At 32.1% G+C, this 18642-nt stretch overlaps 1 protein-coding gene across 19 annotated transcripts in view; it reads right to left on the reverse strand.

Annotated features, from left to right (window-relative positions):
• Positions 1-71: 71 nt before the first annotated feature.
• Positions 72-18642, reverse strand: part of LOC116268611 (zinc finger protein 280D-like) — a 244960-nt gene continuing 226389 nt past the window's right edge. For 12 of the 19 annotated variants that reach the window (XM_031669279.1, XM_031669278.1, XM_031669281.1 and 9 more), the window contains 4 exons: positions 17250-17312; positions 13225-13343; positions 13037-13073; positions 8725-12441 (listed from right to left, as the gene is read on the reverse strand). In XM_031669279.1, coding sequence (XP_031525139.1) covers positions 12165-12441; positions 13037-13073; positions 13225-13343; positions 17250-17312 — 496 coding nt within the window. In that variant the 3' untranslated portion in view covers positions 8725-12164. Of the gene's footprint in view, positions 3835-8724; positions 12912-13036; positions 13074-13224; positions 13344-17249; positions 17313-18642 lie in introns of those variants that run through there. The other 7 variants (XM_031669270.1, XM_031669286.1, XM_031669272.1 and 4 more) reach the window with 6 other exon arrangements.

The following is an 18642-nucleotide window of genomic DNA, read 5'->3' on the forward strand; positions in this document are numbered from 1 at the left end:
AAAAAAAAAAAAAAAAAAAAAAAAAAAAAAAAAAAAATAAAATTAAAGGAGCTAAAAAAAAAAAAAAAAAAAAGGAGTTGATGCAGGAGGCTCAATATCAGAATAATATGAGTTTCTTAAAAAAAAGAGAGAGCATAGAAAAAAAAAGTGAGCATTTACCAAAGAAGTAAAACAAGAAAACTTCTCCCAAACAGAAATCTCCAAACTCCAAAGGTTTGTCAGATGCCTAATGTAATGAATGAAAAAAGGATGGGTGAACATAGCATGCAATTTCAAAACACCAGTGACAGAGATAATCACTAAAGTTTCCAAAAAGAAAAAAAGTAACCTAAATACCAAGAAACTGGAGCAAGACATGCATTAGACTTAATAAAAATACTGGACATAAGAAAATAGTAAAAACAACATTTTAAAAACTGCGTGAGAATTGTTTTTATATACTTCAGCCAAATTATCATTCGGATAAATATATTTTTAGATATTTTTGGACTGAAAAAAAGATGCACACCTTCTGAGGAAGCTAGTAGAGGACACAATTCATCAAAATGATGAGTAAGCCAAGAAATGAGGAATAATTCACGGTTCAGCAAACAGGACATCCAACACAATAGAGTGGCACAGGATAATCTTGACGTAACAAAACTAAGCACAGGCTTAGAGAGCAACTAGTTTAAGTTGAGGTGGGGAGTCTGGGAGGAGATCCTCAGACCCCTTCACCCCCCAACAATTTTTTTTAATGTGTGTGAATACTGGAAAAACTATTTCCAAATATTAGAGAGATAAATTGCAACATTAGAAAAAAATACAGCATTAGGTACACAGAAAACTAAACAAACAAGTAAAAGAGATATATATTTTTAACTCCAGAAAAATAAAATAAGGTATAGAAAAGGAAAAGAAATCATGGGGTATTTTCTGGCTCAGCATAACAGTCTCAAAAATTTTGATGTAACTATTTTGCAATCAGTGCTATACCAAGCCATATTGGAGCCTGAGGCAAAAGAAAAAATGAATGCCCCTATAAGTTTTGCTTTGTGTGCGGTGTGTTTTTGTTTTGTTTTTTGTTTTTAGCAACAGGGTCTCACTTTGTTTCCCAGGCTGGTCTCTAACTCCTAGACTTAAGCAATCCTCCCACCTCTGTCTCCAAAGTGATGGGATTACAAGTGTGTGCCATTGTGCCCAGCCTGTTTTTGTGTACTTAAAAAAATTGTTTTCTAGAATGTTAGTCAGAAAAATATTGAAAAATTTAAAAGTCGGAGAATTAAACTCATATTAGCTTAAATTTAAAAATTTTATTTATGCCAAAAACAGTATTATTTTATTCTCCTGGCTAATGGAAGCAAATGCATCAATAGTACATTTTCAAATCTAACTCTTTTCTTATTTTGTTTTCAAATGAGCAAACTGTCATGTACAACAATTTCTCTTGAACAAGTGACAATCATTAAAAAATGTTATATTAACCTCAGTTTACAGTAAGCTTCATTTGCAGGATTCCACTGTGGCTGGAATTGTTTAAAATTTCTGAATACCATTTCCAAATCTCTTTAAGATTGCACTAAGCAAAATATGTTAAGAAGATTTAGAAGACCCAAACACAAACTTGATTGCATGTTACTGATATCAAATGCTGCTTTAAACTATTTCACATAGAATTTCTACAGAATTTAAATTGTCAGAATATTTAAGTGCAAACTTAGTGGCTTGTTTTTGTAAATCAGATGTATTTATACAAAACAACTTTTCTCCAGTTTAGAAATTCAAAATCTGAAAACATTTCACTGAATTTTTTTTCTCTATATAAAATATGAAATTAGGGCATTTATAATCTTCATTTCTATTTAATAAGCACTGCCCTCATAATTATCAATACTCTTCACCCAGTGATTCATGCACTTCTCATTTGTTTACTTTTTTCATTTATTTTCAAATTTGAGAAGAATATGCATTATCTCTTGCTCAAGCTTTATGTTCATCAAATACGCTTTCAAAATTACCTTCAATTGTAAGCAAAGGGATAGGATTTTTATTAAGTGTGTAGCTTTATATATAGTCATGTTTACTGACTGTAAAGCCTTAGCTTCTTCCACTTGGCTCAAAATATACATACAGACAATCTGCATAACAATCTGTAATCTATTTGTACCAATATGCTTTCAATTTCAGCATAATGTATTTTGTCATTTGATATTATATCTCTTAATATTTGATAATCATCTTTGTGTGCAAAGTGTCTCAACTGCATTTATCTTGATGTCCATAAGGTAAGTATATGTGATTTTAATGTCGTTTTTAGACCAGACAAGAATATCCCGTTTGCTCACCAAATCCCCCTGCCCCTAAAATATATATCCTTTGTACAATACTAAAAAAGTTGATCATATTTAAATTCACAGAATACAGCATTTTTCCTGTTAAATTATGATGAGTTAAACAAGGAACAAATTTGGTATAATTATTTTGGGGGCAAACATTGGCTTGTATACCCCTGTATACACCTGAAACATTTGCTCCATTATATCCCTGGCCAGAATTTTTAATGTAAATGTGATAAATAGAAATGAAGACTACATAAAGAAATGAAGAGCACAGGAAATGGTAAAAATAAACGTAAATATAAAGCTAATTTTAAAGTTTTTAATTGCCCTAAAAAAAACTGTCTAAAGTAAAAACTGTAACACTGCATTCTGTGTATTTACAACATGTTTAAAAGTAGAATAAACAGTAAGAATAGAAAAAACACACAAATTGTCAATATCAGGAATGAGGGCATATCACTGCAGATTCCAAAGATTACAAAGACAATAAGGGATACTATAAGAAACTTTCTCATTATACAAATACATAAGATTATAGAGTTCAACATATTAGGTAAAACGAAACAATTCCTCAAAAAAAAAACTACCAAAACTCCCTCAAGAAGAAATAGATTTTTAAAAAACCCTGCATCTGTTAAAGAAATTTGTAGTTAAAAAATTTTTAAACAAAAAACTTCCTATGGTACAAAAGAAAGCTGCTTGGAAGAAGGCTGATACTTCTGTCTGGATTTCACTTATATTATGCACCATTCAAGACAAAGTCTTCAAAAGATAAATGCCAAGTCTACCTCACTTCATTACACTCAAAAAGAGGCAGTCATTAAGTAATAACAACATAAATTGACATCAAGAAAGCAAGTAGTTCAGCAAAACTATTTCTACACTCATCTATTAGACTGTTCGGTAAATAACATTTATATGATAATTCTGAGTTTTGCATTCAGAGTACTTGTTCAAGATAGCTAAAATATATTTAACATACATTCAAAATATTTCTATTTTAAAAATTAGTTTAACCTTTTGACAGTTAAAAATTATCCCAGAAAATTAAACCTGGAAAGATTAATTTTTCCAGTGTGCCAAATGACTGACGTTTTATTGATCTGAGGATTTTTAATTCATAAATTTATCTCCATTACTCACTAGTTGAACTAAATAACAGGCAAGTGAAATAAAAGATGTCTTTGTCAAAACAAGAATACCTTAAAATTTTACTTAGGGCTAGACATTTTTATATGTAATGAAAAATTTTAAATTTCAATTTTTTTCTTCCTTACAACATCCCAAATATTGTTGATGTATGCATGCTGAAATTGAAAAACATTTTTACATCATACCAATAATACTTTCAATGTATAAACCTTTAAGGTATAAAGTAAAACAAACTTTACCTTAGACACAGGTTCTTGTTCCTTTGTGGGAGCTTCTTTTTTTAATCTTGAAAACAAGATAAGTATTGAATATTTTATTTTATACGTACGATGGTAAAATATGAAACAGTTCTTTCTCTGCCAGCCTAAAATAATTAAAATGTAGATCGAAACTAATGTACATTTTATACTTTAATAGTAAATTGACCTCTGTAAATGTCTTAAGGTAAAAGTTAAACGTATGAGACTAAATAGTAGATTCGATAAATGTGCTAAATCAATAAAGACATATATTTCCTTGTTCTCTAAAAACAAGGGCACTTAAGAAATGTTCTCTTTGCTAAGTACAATTTAAAATAAAAGACATACATATTAGTAAAACAGCTTCAAAAAAAGAATTACTCTTTAAAAATTAAAAGCAGGTTATATGCTTTATAAGTAATATGCATCAGTATTTATGATTACAGGACTTAAAAAGTGAAAAAAGATAAATCTTTTATCTATTGTGAAATTCAACATGATAATGCCACTTAAATATATATTATAATTAACTTACTCCGGAGGCAGTAAAATCACAGAAATAATTAGAATTTTGAGGAATATATTCTCTTTAAAACTTCCATAAGCACTGCTCAAATATTAAAACTTATTGATTTCAAAAAATATTAATTATAACTTATTAAAACATTAACAAAGGTATATGCCATCCAGAAAATCTTGTAAAATAATCAAGTTAATCTAGGAGCTAGCTTATCCAAAGGATCTTTGTTTTAAAACCTGCAGAAATGACTAAATATTATTTGTGATATTATATATTAAACTCAATTTTAATCTGTGTAAGTAGGGTACCTATCTGATGTGAAATGTCATTAATCAGGAGTTAAGTGATACATAATTTTATGAAGGCTTAATAGCTATACCTAAGGAATAATATATTTAACATAAGCAACAACTATATTATCTTAAATTTCATTGACCAAAAAAAGATATCTAATAGGATAGAAATGTCAGTCATCCTAAAAGCTATCCTTATGGCTAATGAATGACACAGACTTGGCAAAACCCTCCTTCTTTATCCATCCTTTGAGGGCACAGTTTTTAAAATTAGGGCTATAAATGTTAATACTTTGCTAAATATTAATAATTAACTATATGAAATTACTTATCTATATTTTAGTTATTAGGCAAAACTGCTACTTAAAATAGATTATGTCCTTTGTAAAACCACTATATTGGCAGTGCACTACAATAATTTACAACCAACTTGTTAAGCCAACTGAAATGAGTAAAACTTGCACAAAAAATTGACAAAAGACACAAATGTCAATCATTTTGGGGGCTAAAGATTTTGTAATTGTCTCGAGTATTTAATTGTGCACAATACTTATAAAGATGAGATCACATCAAGTATACAGTATAACTTCACTGGTTTAAGGAAGTATAAAAGGAAAATAAGTTTTAAGAATAAAATTAGTTATAAAGTAGTAAGAAAACGTGAAACATTAGTCTAAAAAAGCAAAAAGCATGAAAAAGCAAATTAATGAAGTTTTGAAATAAATGTGTATATTACAACTCATTTTTATTTCTATGCATTTAGTCATTTTAAATTCAGTTTGAAAAACAAATTGGTCATAGAACAGTTTAAATATTTCATAAAAGATTTTTCTCCCTCAGCTTATCGTTGTAAATGTTATCAAAGTAAGACCTTTTATATTCTTATAAAAGAAATATTACCATGCTAATCATTTTAGCATACGCCTATTATAATACATTAATTGTATGCAGGTATTAAAACGAGCCCCATTAAGTATGTTCATTATTGCTGGCATTTCAACAGAGGAAACGCAGTCCTCTTGCTATCCCTGCGATGGGGGTTGGTGACAGAGGTTTTTATTACTCTTTATCGTACTGGCAAGAAACTGGTAGGTGAGAACACAGTAAGTTATTGAAATAACCTGCATTAAGAGGCCTATGATTTCAATCTTGTTTTGTGCCTTTTACCTTATTAGTACTCTCTTTAAGGAACAGAATCGTAATAACTAGTGAACACCTTCAGAAAAATAAATCTTAAAAATATTTAGAAAAACACACAGTAAATTTTAAATTATAAAATGCATCACTAAAATGCACACTAAAATTTTGAACTATAAAAGTATACTTTAAGATTAATAAATTTTAATACAACTACTAACACATCATTAATACTTTTAGAAAAGAAAAATTGTCTTACCTATAATTCTTATTTACTAAAGATACCTGCTGAAATAGTCATTATTTTAGACATTCAATTACTTTGGTAGAAGACAGTGAAATTTGCTAAGCTCAAAGTTCTGAGCTACTGACCCGTCATTAGGTAATTATACTTTTCACCTGTGAATGTTACAGTAATTTTTAATAGAAAAATATAGTGTAGTATTTATAGCAAACACTATTTAAAATTTAAATGCAAAGAGAACAGAAGGACTGACTGGTGATCAATTTCAACATCATTAGTGATCAAGATTGCAAGTAAATAATTTTTCCCCTCTATGAAAACCTGCTGAAATAGATCTTTCTGATGTATTTCTACAGGATAAGCTTTTTCCTCTAAAGACTAAAATAGCCCTATTTGCATTTTTCTGCACGTCTTAGGAGCAATCCATACAAAATTTTTGTTTTGTTTTGTTATGGAGACGGAGTTTTGTTCTTGTTGCCCAGGTTGGAATGCAATGGCATGATCTTGGCTCACTGCAACCTCCACCTCCCAGGTTCAAGCGATTCTCCCGTCTCAGCCTCCAAGAAGCTGGGATTACAGGAGCATGTCACCACGCCTGGCTACTTTTTGTACTTTTAGTAGACAGAGGGTTTCATCATATTGGTCAGGCTGGTCTCAAACTCCTGACCTCAGGTGTTCCGCCCGCCTCAGCCATCCAAAGTGCTGAGATTACAGGCATGAGCCACTGCGCCCAGCCAATCCATACAAAATTTAACATTCTGGCTCACTTATAGTGGTATGTTCCTTTGAAGTTTCATTCACACCATAAACATACCATGGGGTAAGGGGAAGAACTGTAAGGGGAAAAATATTCAGATTCATTTCAGCTAGGCCACATTCTTTCTTTCTGATGACATTTAAAAGCCAAAAATTTCAATGCTAATGTTAGAAATGTAATCTTTAAGAATATTTGTAAGCATACTAACAAAGTTGAAAAGAGGCTGTAAAGCAACCAGTAGTAAAGTCAGCTAGTAATCATGACCTTCCACTTAGCCCAGGCATGGTGGTACATGCCTGTAATCCCAATGCTTTGGGAGGCCAAAATGGGAGGACCACTTGAGACCAGGAGTTTGAGACCAGCCTGGGCAACATAGTGAGAGACCTCATCTCTACCAAAAAAAAAAAAAAAAAAAAAAAATTAAAAATTAGCCAGGCGTGGTTGTACATACCTGAGTCCCATCTCAGTCTCAGGAGGCTGAGGCAGGAGAATTGCTTGAGCCCAGGACTTTGAGGCTGCAGTGAGCCATGACTGCACACTGCACACCAACCCCCTGGCTTGAGCAAAACAGCAAGACCCTGTCCCAAAAACAAAAAACAAAAAACAAACAAACAAAAAACAGCAGAATAAAATAAAAAGATTATTCACTGAGACATTCAGGGACTAAATTTAATATAGTAATCATCAGACTAAGAAATAACAGTAAAACATCTACTCTACCATTTCTGATCATTTGTTCTGAGAATTATCAATACATTTATATTTGGAAAGGATGCCTGAGCAAAACATCTATCAGGCTGTACATATTTCGGTATTGTACTAAGTGTTCCAGTCCAAAGTTAAAAAAGACTGTCTCTCCTCTCAAGGAGTTCACTGTCAAGAAAACAAAACGAAGCAAATGTTTACATTATGAAGTTTTGGAAGAGACATCTTTGTTCAGAGAATTAAGCCACTATGAAAGGGAAAGAGGCCAGGAAGCAGTGAAGATACTACAGTGAACTTGGATTTGCAAAAAGAGCAGGAGTTCGCAAAGCAGAGTAAGGAGATCCAAGGCAGAGAAAAAGCAAAGAAGTATAAAACAAGCAAAGAAAGTATGAAAAAGCAAAGAAGTATGAAACAAGATGTAGATTTGGCCATCTAAAGCTATTATAACAAAGATAGAGCAGAAAAATCATTTTAGATAGATGGAAGAAAGAACTAGGTAAAGACAGAGAGACAAGAAATAAAAAAGACCAAAATAATCACGTGTAAAAATGTGAAGAAAAAAATAAGACCATCAATGTAGGCAGAAGATGTTAATGACAGTCTAGGACTCTATTTTATTATTTTGGTTTGTTGGTAATATTGAATTATACCCTGGATATTTAATTTATAATCTATAAGCACCAACCCTCAGGAACCAGAGACTGAAAAAAATGGTAGTAACCTCAGAATCACTGGTACAGATTGGCACAGTTTGTCCTAAATGAAAGACTACACTAAAGTTTCATTTATTTTTCCATCTCATAGGGTCTCAAATTCTCCCTGCTTATCAGATATCAAAGGCAGAAGTCCAAACTGCCAGAAACCACCACATCTTGATGCACAGGTCCTACCTACTGATTTGCAATTACATACCAGGAAGTCTACTTTGAAAAGGAAGAACGATTTCACAGTTCCTAAACATCTGGTTTGAGATATTAATGTCCATGGTAGGATAAGAGAATCTAGGGGCTACAATCCCAGTCCCATTTCAAAAGTTTAAAGGAAACAAGCCCAAAATGAACTCAATAGATCAGTTTGCTTTTTAAAAAAAATCTTGCTAAATAAATGAAATGAAGACTCCTGACAATTTTGAACACATAAGAACTACAGAGTTATAATTTAGGATTATGACCAGAGCCAATAATTCCTCCATGTAAGTTCAAAATTTCACAGGAAAATAATGGAATCAATCCTTATATATCTTCAGTGGTCACAGATTCAATGACAGTAAGTATCTCTTAACAGAAATAATATTTTAAAACATAACATTTATAGAAAAAGGCTGTCATTCTGTTCCTAAGAGTTTACTTACTGCTTACATTTATGAAAGATAATTAATGACTTATTGGTTTGAGAGTGGCAGAATAAAGTGATATTTCACCTTGAGAATAGGTCCAGATTCTCTCCTGATATAGCATTTCACAAAAAATCCCATAATGCAATATATTCATGATATTAATGGTTTAACTGATTACAAAATCAGTTGACTGTAGGCCCTGTAAAAAATGTGGATTCAGTGTCTACATTTCTAATTCCCTTATTCTGTAATTGCTTTGGTGCTATAAACCATGTTTTATTCATGTTTCCATTTCCAACACCTGACACAGAATCTTGCACACATAAAAAGTAGGATATCAATGTTCAGTGACAACGAATATATGGGAGAGTTATCTATATCATACTGTAAATGAGCCATGTAGTTGCTACTGGTGCTAAGTATAAAGTTCATTAAATTAGGGGGATTTAATAAAGTAAAATACACATATTAACATCTGTAAAACACATTTTACATATTTCTAAGATCTTCAAAACAAAGATATTTTCAACCCCATTTCACAGAAAAAGAAACTGAAGTAACTTTACCTTAAATAAAGCTAGTGAGGCAGTTGGGTCCTTTAACTCTAATATTTTGGCGATCAATGTCTTTCCCATTGTACTTTGCTTAGAATAAACATGGATGTCACTCAGAGAACTAAATCAACTTTTAAAATATCTTCAAATTGTGGCTTTTAGGATATTTGATTCAACAATAAAATAGGCAACCAGTTAAGTAGCCTAGTTTAGCAAGCTTGAGTTATTATGTATTTACCACAGATTCTTACACTCTCCAGATCTGTTAGAGGAAATTATCATTCTATTCTCAACTTTTTGTCAAGAAAAATAAACTTACAAAACTCAAACCTTTACTTCTATTTTGTTATAATTCATCCATCCAGGTAGATATGGGAGAAAACAGAGAAGGGGAAAAATGGAAGTAAGGGAGAAACAGAAAAGAACAATTTCATGACTGAGTTTGACTTTGCCTGTTTCATGTCTTCACTCAAATGTCATCTCTCAGTGAGGCCTCACTAAAATAAAAATGGTAGTCTTCCAACTCCTACCCCATACTCCTTTATCCCCCTTCTCTGATTCATATTTGTCCATAGTATTGATCACCATCTAACATATTATATGTTTTATTTACTTTTTATTGTCTTTCACAACTATAGTGTAAGTTCCATAAAAGCAGAGATTACAGTCTATATTTCTAGCACCTAGGACACTGCCAGGCACAAAGTAGATGCTCAATAAATATTTGCTGAATATATGACACCCAAAGAAGCAAAGTGTTTTGCCAAAATGTGACAAAAATAGGGCAAGAATCTGAGCCTCTGTAGTTTAATAATTATTTTTCTAAGAATGGTGATGGACTCAAACTGAACCAATCACATATTTTATTCAACAGTAACCAAAAAGCACATATGCATGAAATGGCTATCTGACCAGATGAATAAACCAGAATAACATGATGGTAAGGAGGGATTAGACTCAAGCTAAAACTCATTAGCACCAAACTGAAAATTCAACTAGTTGCTTACAATAAGCAAACTCTGTACTGACTGCCAAGTGATTTATTTGAACCAATTTTTTTAAAAAATGAATTTACTGGTGACAGAACTTTAAGAGTTCATACTTTAAGAAAATGAACTTGATATATACTATAAAAAATAAAATTTTATATAAGACCACAAAGCAGTACAGTCATTCCCTGGTGTTGGTAGGGGACTGGTTACAGAAACTGCCCTCACCCCATAGGTCCCCGTACCTCCCCAAACCTCCACCAGGAATAACAAAATCCTCAGATGCTCAGGTCACTTATACAATGTAAATGCTATGTAAACAGCTGTTAAACTGTATTGTTTTTATTTGTATTTTTTTATTGTTGTACTGTTATTTATTATGGTTTTTCCCCCAAAATACTTTCAATCCATAGTTGGCTACATATGTAAACATAAAACCCAAGGATATGAAGGATTGACTGTACTCCTAAATTACTATATTAAGAATGTGGCTTATCCTATTTTCGACCTATGACCAAGGTAAGGTGAATATCTGTAAATGAACTAATGTTAAAAATGGAAAAAAGTTATTGTTTCTGGATGAACTTTTAAAAACTGGGTAGAGAGAGTAGATAACCAAAATTCCTAGAGACAAATAAGGAAAAAAAAAAAACACTAGTATATCACTAAGTCCACTACTAAGAAACAAACCACTTGTGGAGATTTTGGAAAACCTTTCACTTAAAATATAAATTAGTTTGGAAATTCAGAACTATTAAACTCTTTTGATAATTGCAAGAAACACATCATATAATAAGTGGTCATCTAAACTGGCTTTAACTGGTCATCTAAACTGGCCTGCCTATCCTTATGGCTATTAAGATCACAAAAGGCACTTTACTAGTCTTTAAAATTTAAGAAATTAGTATAGTAACCTTTCCATTGTGCTGCAAGAAAAAAAATGCAAGGTATACTAAGTAGATATAGCACTGTCTGCAGCCAAGTAACAAGGCTTCCATATAACAATTAGAGCAATGTTCCTATTTATAAGATAAAATCTACACCCTTTATTCATCAGCAAATAATTCCTGAGGCACTTAAACAATATAATTTTTATTAAAAGAATAATAGTATCAAAAGTGTTCAGATCTATATTCAATGTAACTAAAATAAACACATGACAAATTTAAAATATATAAAGGAAAGAAATACATGCATTACTGGTTACCATAAGTATGTTTTTTAACATGTTACCTTTACCCAAAGGAGCTACATTAATGGCTAAGTAGATATTACATCCTAGACCCACAAATATGTAACTTTAAAACTGGCTCTTAACGTCTGCAAGTAGTACTGCCAATTCTTTACACCTAAGAACTCACAATTAAGGTAATATTAATAATAATCCCAATAGGACAGAGTATCTAATAATGTCTAATGGGCTGAGTAACAGCCAAATTTAAAATCTACAAATAGGCAGCTATATAAAATCTGTAGAGAATTCTAAGAAATCTCTTGGAGTTCTTAAAACAAACACTAAACAAATTTTAAATAATGTAATATAAAAATAGACATCATAAAATAGACATTGATAAATTTTGAGAACATAAAACCAAGCTATTAAAATTAAATTAATTTTTAAAAAATCAAAATGCAAGAATTGGTATTGTTAAACAAATTACAGAATAAATACTGGTTAAAAGATTTTATATGTCAGTAAAAATAACTGCAATTTTGGAACATAATTGTGGAGACCTGTTGTTCCAAGGATATGAAAGTAGCCATGGTTTCCTAACAACTAGAGTTTTTATATTCCTTGGACTGCATTCATGCTACAGAAAGATTTAAAGGCAGCAGCCAAAATGACTAAACTTCAACTTGGATGCTGAAGCAGTGATATGATGGGCTTTTCTTGGTCATAATCGACTCATAAGCTTAAGATCATAAGCCAAAGCCCCCAGTGGGAAGTATGCTCAATTTGGTGGGCCTTAAAGCCATCTCTGGCCAAACAGCATCAGCCTTATGGGAGGCCAGCCATGTAGAAAGGGAGTCACCCCAAGATCTGATTTCTTGAGGCCACAACCTAAGAGCAGGTCCCACAGTCAAATTGTTCACATTCCTTGGAAAGAGAGAACAGGCATCAGTTGTGTCCATCGAAGGGGGACACTGTCCAGGTATACCCTGGACATTTTTTGAAATCTCTGGGCTGCTTCTGCATCTGAAAAATAAGAAAAACAGCACAATGACAGACAACGAATGAGGAAAAAGACAATTATCTGGCCTAAAACTTAAGACGTATAAGAAATTAAGAAAGCAGACAAATAGACAAAAAGACAAACAGCCATATAATTTGGAATCTATTATTCTGAAGGCAAGTACAGCAGAGAAAAACAAAAATTATTGTAAGCAAAGAAAAGACCATAGCAACAAATGTTATTTTTAGACAGCGTAAACTGGAGAAAAAAATATGTTAAGATATGTCAACCTGACACAAAGATAAGGTGGAATAAGAATCTAATCCCCTTTGAAAGCTGAAAAGAGCTGAATAATGAGAGCTAGTGTCATGAACTTGGCTGCTCAACTGCCTTTGTGTAAGAAAACATCTCAGAACTTTGAACTTAGGAAATTCCAACTTGTCTTGCACCAGGTCACGAGCTCCATAGAGCAGGAACCTATTTCAACAAGCAGCTTTAAAAAAAAAAAACAAAAACAAAATACTTTAATACTTTTCATTCGTATTAATGATACATTTAAAAATGCAGTAGTGCTAAAATCCATCAAAGTAAAATGCACTGAATAAAAAATAAACTTACTCAGAAAGGTGCTCAGAAGTTGGGATACAAACAGAAACTGAAATTAGAAGAAAAGTTTTACATTTACAACAGCATATGAAATATGATGAGTGAGAATAACGATCTAGTAAAGAGACCATATTGTGGATGACCAAAAATACTGGAATAAAAATCAAAAATCTAAAGTAGCACGGTTACATATGACATACCTTTCTGCATTACAACTTGGCAAGTATGAGTTTTATGTTGACTTAAGTGTGTAGCCATATTATCTAAGCCAGAAACATCACTTAGGAAATCACAATTAAGGCACACTAGAGTAATGCCCCTAAAAAAAAGAAAACAGCATTAAAAAATATTTTTATTTTTTACGAAAATCCATGTATTTTCGATGATTATTTTTCCATAATTTGCTTTTTGTGTCATACATAATTATAACTTCCCATTTTTATTATATAAATTTGATATAAACTGAAATTATTCTCTGGAAAATGACACAGCCATGTCCAAATTATGCTACCATTTATTTACAGGAAGTATTTGTTTTATACTTTTACCTGTCATACCAATTGTTAAAAGTTAGGAGTCAGAAGACCTAGAGTCAGTCTTGGCTCCACAACCAACTTGTGTAACTTAGGCAAGTCACACTCTATTTGTTCTCCCATCATCTGCAAAGTGAAGACAGCATATTCATTCACTTGATATTTACTGGAGCTATTTTTATACATACTGTACTACTAGGTATTGTGAATATAATGGTGAACAAAAAAATAGTAATGTCTATGCTCAAATGGAGCTTACTTAGAAGCTGGTGTTTTATTTAGTTGGAGATAAAATCAGAAGAAAAACGGGAAGGCTTTAAAAACAGATCATGTTATAGCCACCATCAACTGTACATTATGTGTCAAGAGTTTTCCCATGTATTATTTCATCTGATTCTCGCTATAACCATCAAGGTTGGTATTATTCTTATTTAACACTGAACTAGCTAAAGTAGTTAATAAAATACTAAAGTCCGCAAACTTGAGTTCCTCATCATCTCAGCACTGTGAACTAGGGAGTCTCGCTCTGTCACCCAGGCTGGAGTGCAGTGGTGTGATCTCAGCTCACTGCAACCTCCACCTCCTGGGTTCAAGCGATTCACCTGCCTCAGCCCCCTGAGTAGCTGAGACCATAGGTGCATGCTACCACACCTGGCTAATTTTAGTATTTTTAGTAGAGACAGGGTTTCACCATGTTGGTCAGGCTGGTCTCGAACTTCTGACCTTGTAATCAGCCCTCCTCGGCCTCCCAAAGTGCTGGGATTACAGGCATGAGCCACCGCGCCTGACCTGAGTGCTGTAGTTCTTAAATGAAATGTGTAATTATTATAAATTTTTAAAGAAGTTAGGAAACAAGTCCTTAGTTATCAATACTTTATTTTTGGGTACAGGAATAGCTTTTGTCCTCACTGGATCTAACTGTTTAGCATTTGCTATTTGAAGTATTTGAATATACTTGACATAAAGTACATTAAGATTCTAATTTAAAATGCATTTAGACTTGTGTGATTTTTAGCTGAAAGGTGTTTTAAAATATTAAACCTGTAAAATACTTCAGAGAACTTAGCCACTATATATTTAATTTCTTATAAGAGTTAAGCACTTGGGAGTTTGTTACACCAAGCATTTGAAGTGCTACTTAAAAGAAAATCAATTATGTTAAATGTATAAATGATGTTAAGTTGCCTAAAGTAATTTAAATTATAAAACAGAACTCTTGAAAAAAATTTAGTCTATTGAACTAGAATGCCCCCGTGCCTCTTCTACCAGTAGAAACAATACCCATCCTTTAAAGCCAAGTAGGCCTAATACCTATCCAGATCACTACAAGAACTGTAATCTTTTTCCTCTCTGAAATAACTCTCATTGCACTTATTAAAATTCATAGTTATTTATGTTCAGACCTTAACTCCCACCCAATAAACTCTACTGCACATTCCCTGAAGGTTGATTCCAGCACTGCTTTATCACTGTTACCTTTACAGGACCTGCTACTTTATGTGCAAGATAGATACATAAAAAATAGTTACAGTATGAATAGTCCATTTCAATAAGAGTAATTACATTAATTAGTATCATATAGAATTATAAATATGCTAAGCTCCATTCACAGAAATTGAACAGTTTTCAATTTGAGACTACCCAAGTTAAGTGAAAAAACATCCCAGATCTTTAAAATCACATAGTCCCCATTGAGAAACTAAACACACAACTGAGCTTGACAACAATGAGGTAAAAATTTAATTAAACTCTCATTCTTAGCATGCAATAATACCATATTCACTCTTGTAACTGTTTTTAGTAAAGGTAACATCTAATGTACCTTAATTATTTCCCCAGATTCAGTAAATATTTTAAAAATAGTACTAATATATTTTAAAAATTGAATGAAATGTTCTCTCCCTGTGAGCTACTAGTCTAACATCACAGATGGGACCTATTTTCCACATACATCATTTTTCATATATACATTAATTTATTCAAGAAATATTTACTAAGTGCCTACTATGTGCCAGGCATAGACAAAAAAAACCAAACCACACACAATGTAGTGAGAGAACAGAGGCAATAAGCAAGTAAAATAAAAGTATGTTAGATGATCTAGAGAAAAGTAAAACATAAAAAGGAGATAGGGAATGCTGGGATAAAGCAAAGGGAAGAGGATACAGTTTTAAATTTTGTAGTCAAGGAAAGACTCACTCAATCAATGCAGAGGCCTAAAGGAGACAAAAGAGCTAACCATACAATATCTGGAGAAAAGCAAACTAGGCATAGGAAATAATAAATGCAAAGGTCCTGAGACATACCATCCCCTCTTCTACATTTTCCACTAATCCAAAGCATCAAAATAAGTATTGGCTAAACTTATCTCTACAGATCAGCTTGGTGGAACAAAGACACTGACATTTCAAGGAGCAATGGCAACATACAATGAACAAACAAAGTCCAAGAAATCACAAGAATATGAAACAATAGTGCTCAGTGGATTCTAAGTGTGTGGTATAACCAAAGATAACTATCAATGCCTTTAGAAAATTTTATCAACAGTTCTTTCTGTATAGTAATAAAATTGTATAATTCTCTTTATTTTCAAAAGAAAATAAAAGAATTATAAAAATCATATACTGATTTCAAGAATTCCAGTGGTTAAAGGAAATTTACTTCAAAACTAAAAAAGTGTTCATTCCTTTATTAGATAGCTTAGCTATCTTTTAAATATTCAAATATTGTTGGAAAGTCTTATTTTTGTTCTCATTTTACAATGTAAAAGCATCAAGGTTTCCTCTGGACACCACCTTTCCACTGAAATAAATTCAGCAAGAGAACAATGGCTAATCACACTTCTGGTCTAAGAATACAATGAACACCACTCTCTAATGTCCAGAAGCAATCAATTATATTTTCAAATTAGGCACCTAACATCAGGTTTAAAAAAAAGTTATAGCAAACCACAATGAGATACCACTTTATACCCATTAGGGTAACTATAATCAAAAGGAGATAATAAAAAGTGTTGGCAAAGATGTGGAGAAACTGGAACCCTCAAACACTGCTGGTGGGAATGTAAAACAGTGGAGCTACTTTGGAAAACAGTCTGGTAGTTCCTCAAAGGCTCAGCATGGAGTTATCAATAATCCAGCAATTCCAATTGTAAGTATATACTAAAGAGAAATAAAAATACATGTCCATACAAAAACATGCACACAAATGTTCACAGTAGTATTATTCATAAGGCCTCAAAATGAAGGCAATCTAAATCAATAAACTATGATATATCTTTACAATGGAATATTATGCAGCAATTTTTAACAACGAAATACTGATACATGCTACAACACAGATGAATCTTGAAAACATTATGCTAAATGAAAGAAGCCAGTCACAGAGGACCATATCATGTATCATTTTTTATATGAAATGCCCAGAATGGGCAAATATTACACAGACAGAAAGTAGACTAGTTGTTGTTTAGGGATGGGGAGAGCCAAAGAGTAATGGGAATGACCACTAATAGGTACTGGGTTTTAGTACTAAAACTAACTGGTGATTGCTGCAGAACTCTGTGAATATACTAAAACCTATAAACATGTAAATTGTATGGTATGCTAATTCTACCTCAATAAAGCCGTTGTGTTAAAAAAATTTAAGTCATTACAATTTTTCAATAGAGTAAAAAAAGATTAACTAGTTACCTGAGATTTTCTGAATGCTTCTTAAAAATACAAAATCTTTTGCTTGGACGGTTACTATGAAAGCTGGAGAAACAAAAGAGATTGTAAGAATTTTATTATACAGTAAGTCTTAATTTATATTTCAAGTCCATACTTAAGTTTCTAGTTTTTAATAAAAGATTATAATGTAAGTAATAAAATGAAAGCCCGTTACTTCCATTTAATTCAATATTTTACCTTATATTCCATCTTACCTATTATATTCTAATGACACTATTTTCCTAGGCATATTCTTAGATGGTTAGCACTGTACCTTACCATCATATTAAAAAAGGAAATACTGAGAATTAAGAAAATGTGAAGAGCGTCAAACTAAATATGTAAAGAGCATCAAATTAAATATTTTGATTTACTAAGAGTTGAAAACAATTCTAAATTTTTGTTAATAACACGTGTGCTATAATATGAACAGTTATCAATAATAATTCTTTTTTATTACTCTCCAATCTTAACATGTTTGTGTAGGGGGAGGGAGGTAGGATCCAAATGATCTGGGAAGTAAACAGAACTTGAGCTAAATGCCACTGTTTACCATCTGTAAATTCAAACATTTACAGTGTTCCTTGTAATTACTAGTAGACTTTTTTTCTTCTTCTTTTGAGAGATGGATCTCACTATGTTGCCCAGCTGGAATCAAACTCCTGGACTCAAGTGATCCTTCTGCCTCAGTCTCCTCCGTAGCCGAAACTACAGAGGCAGGCCACTGAGCCTGGCTTTCTAGTACAGGGTTATTTAAAAAAAATCAAAAAAAAAAAAAAAAAAAAAGAGTAACTCATGAGTTAAAACAAAGTTTCCTCTCAGCACAGAAAAGAAAACTAACCAAATTTTGTAGCCCATGATAATAGCTTCTATATACCCTTTTAATTCCAGTAAGGAAAGTTTCCTGTACTAGAAAGCCAATATTAGACCAACAGCGTAAACATCACCTCACAGCTTACAGCTGTCCCTCCTCATCGCCATTACCCATGTTTCACTTTCCGTGGCTTCTGTTACCCACATACAGCAAAATAAGATATTTTAAGAGACAGACTACATTCATATAACTTTTATTACAGTATATTGTTACTATAATTATTATATTATTGTTAATTATGTTACTGTGTGTAATTTATAAAGAAGCCTTTATTATATGTATGTATGTATAGGAAAAAAAGTATAGTACTTTTTTTGTATTAAGTACTTTTTTTGTACTTAATACAAAAAAAGTATATATATAATTAAGTGTATCTCTATGTATTAAGTACATAGAGCTTAATACTATCCACAGTTTCAGGCATTCACTGGGGGTCTTGGAATATATACCCCAGCGGATAAGGGGGACTACTGTATTTCAAAATGTAGTCTTCCCAGTGTG

This window comes from Papio anubis, chromosome 7, assembly GCF_008728515.1.
Source record: "Papio anubis isolate 15944 chromosome 7, Panubis1.0, whole genome shotgun sequence".
Classification (NCBI taxonomy): Eukaryota; Metazoa; Chordata; class Mammalia; order Primates; family Cercopithecidae; genus Papio; species Papio anubis.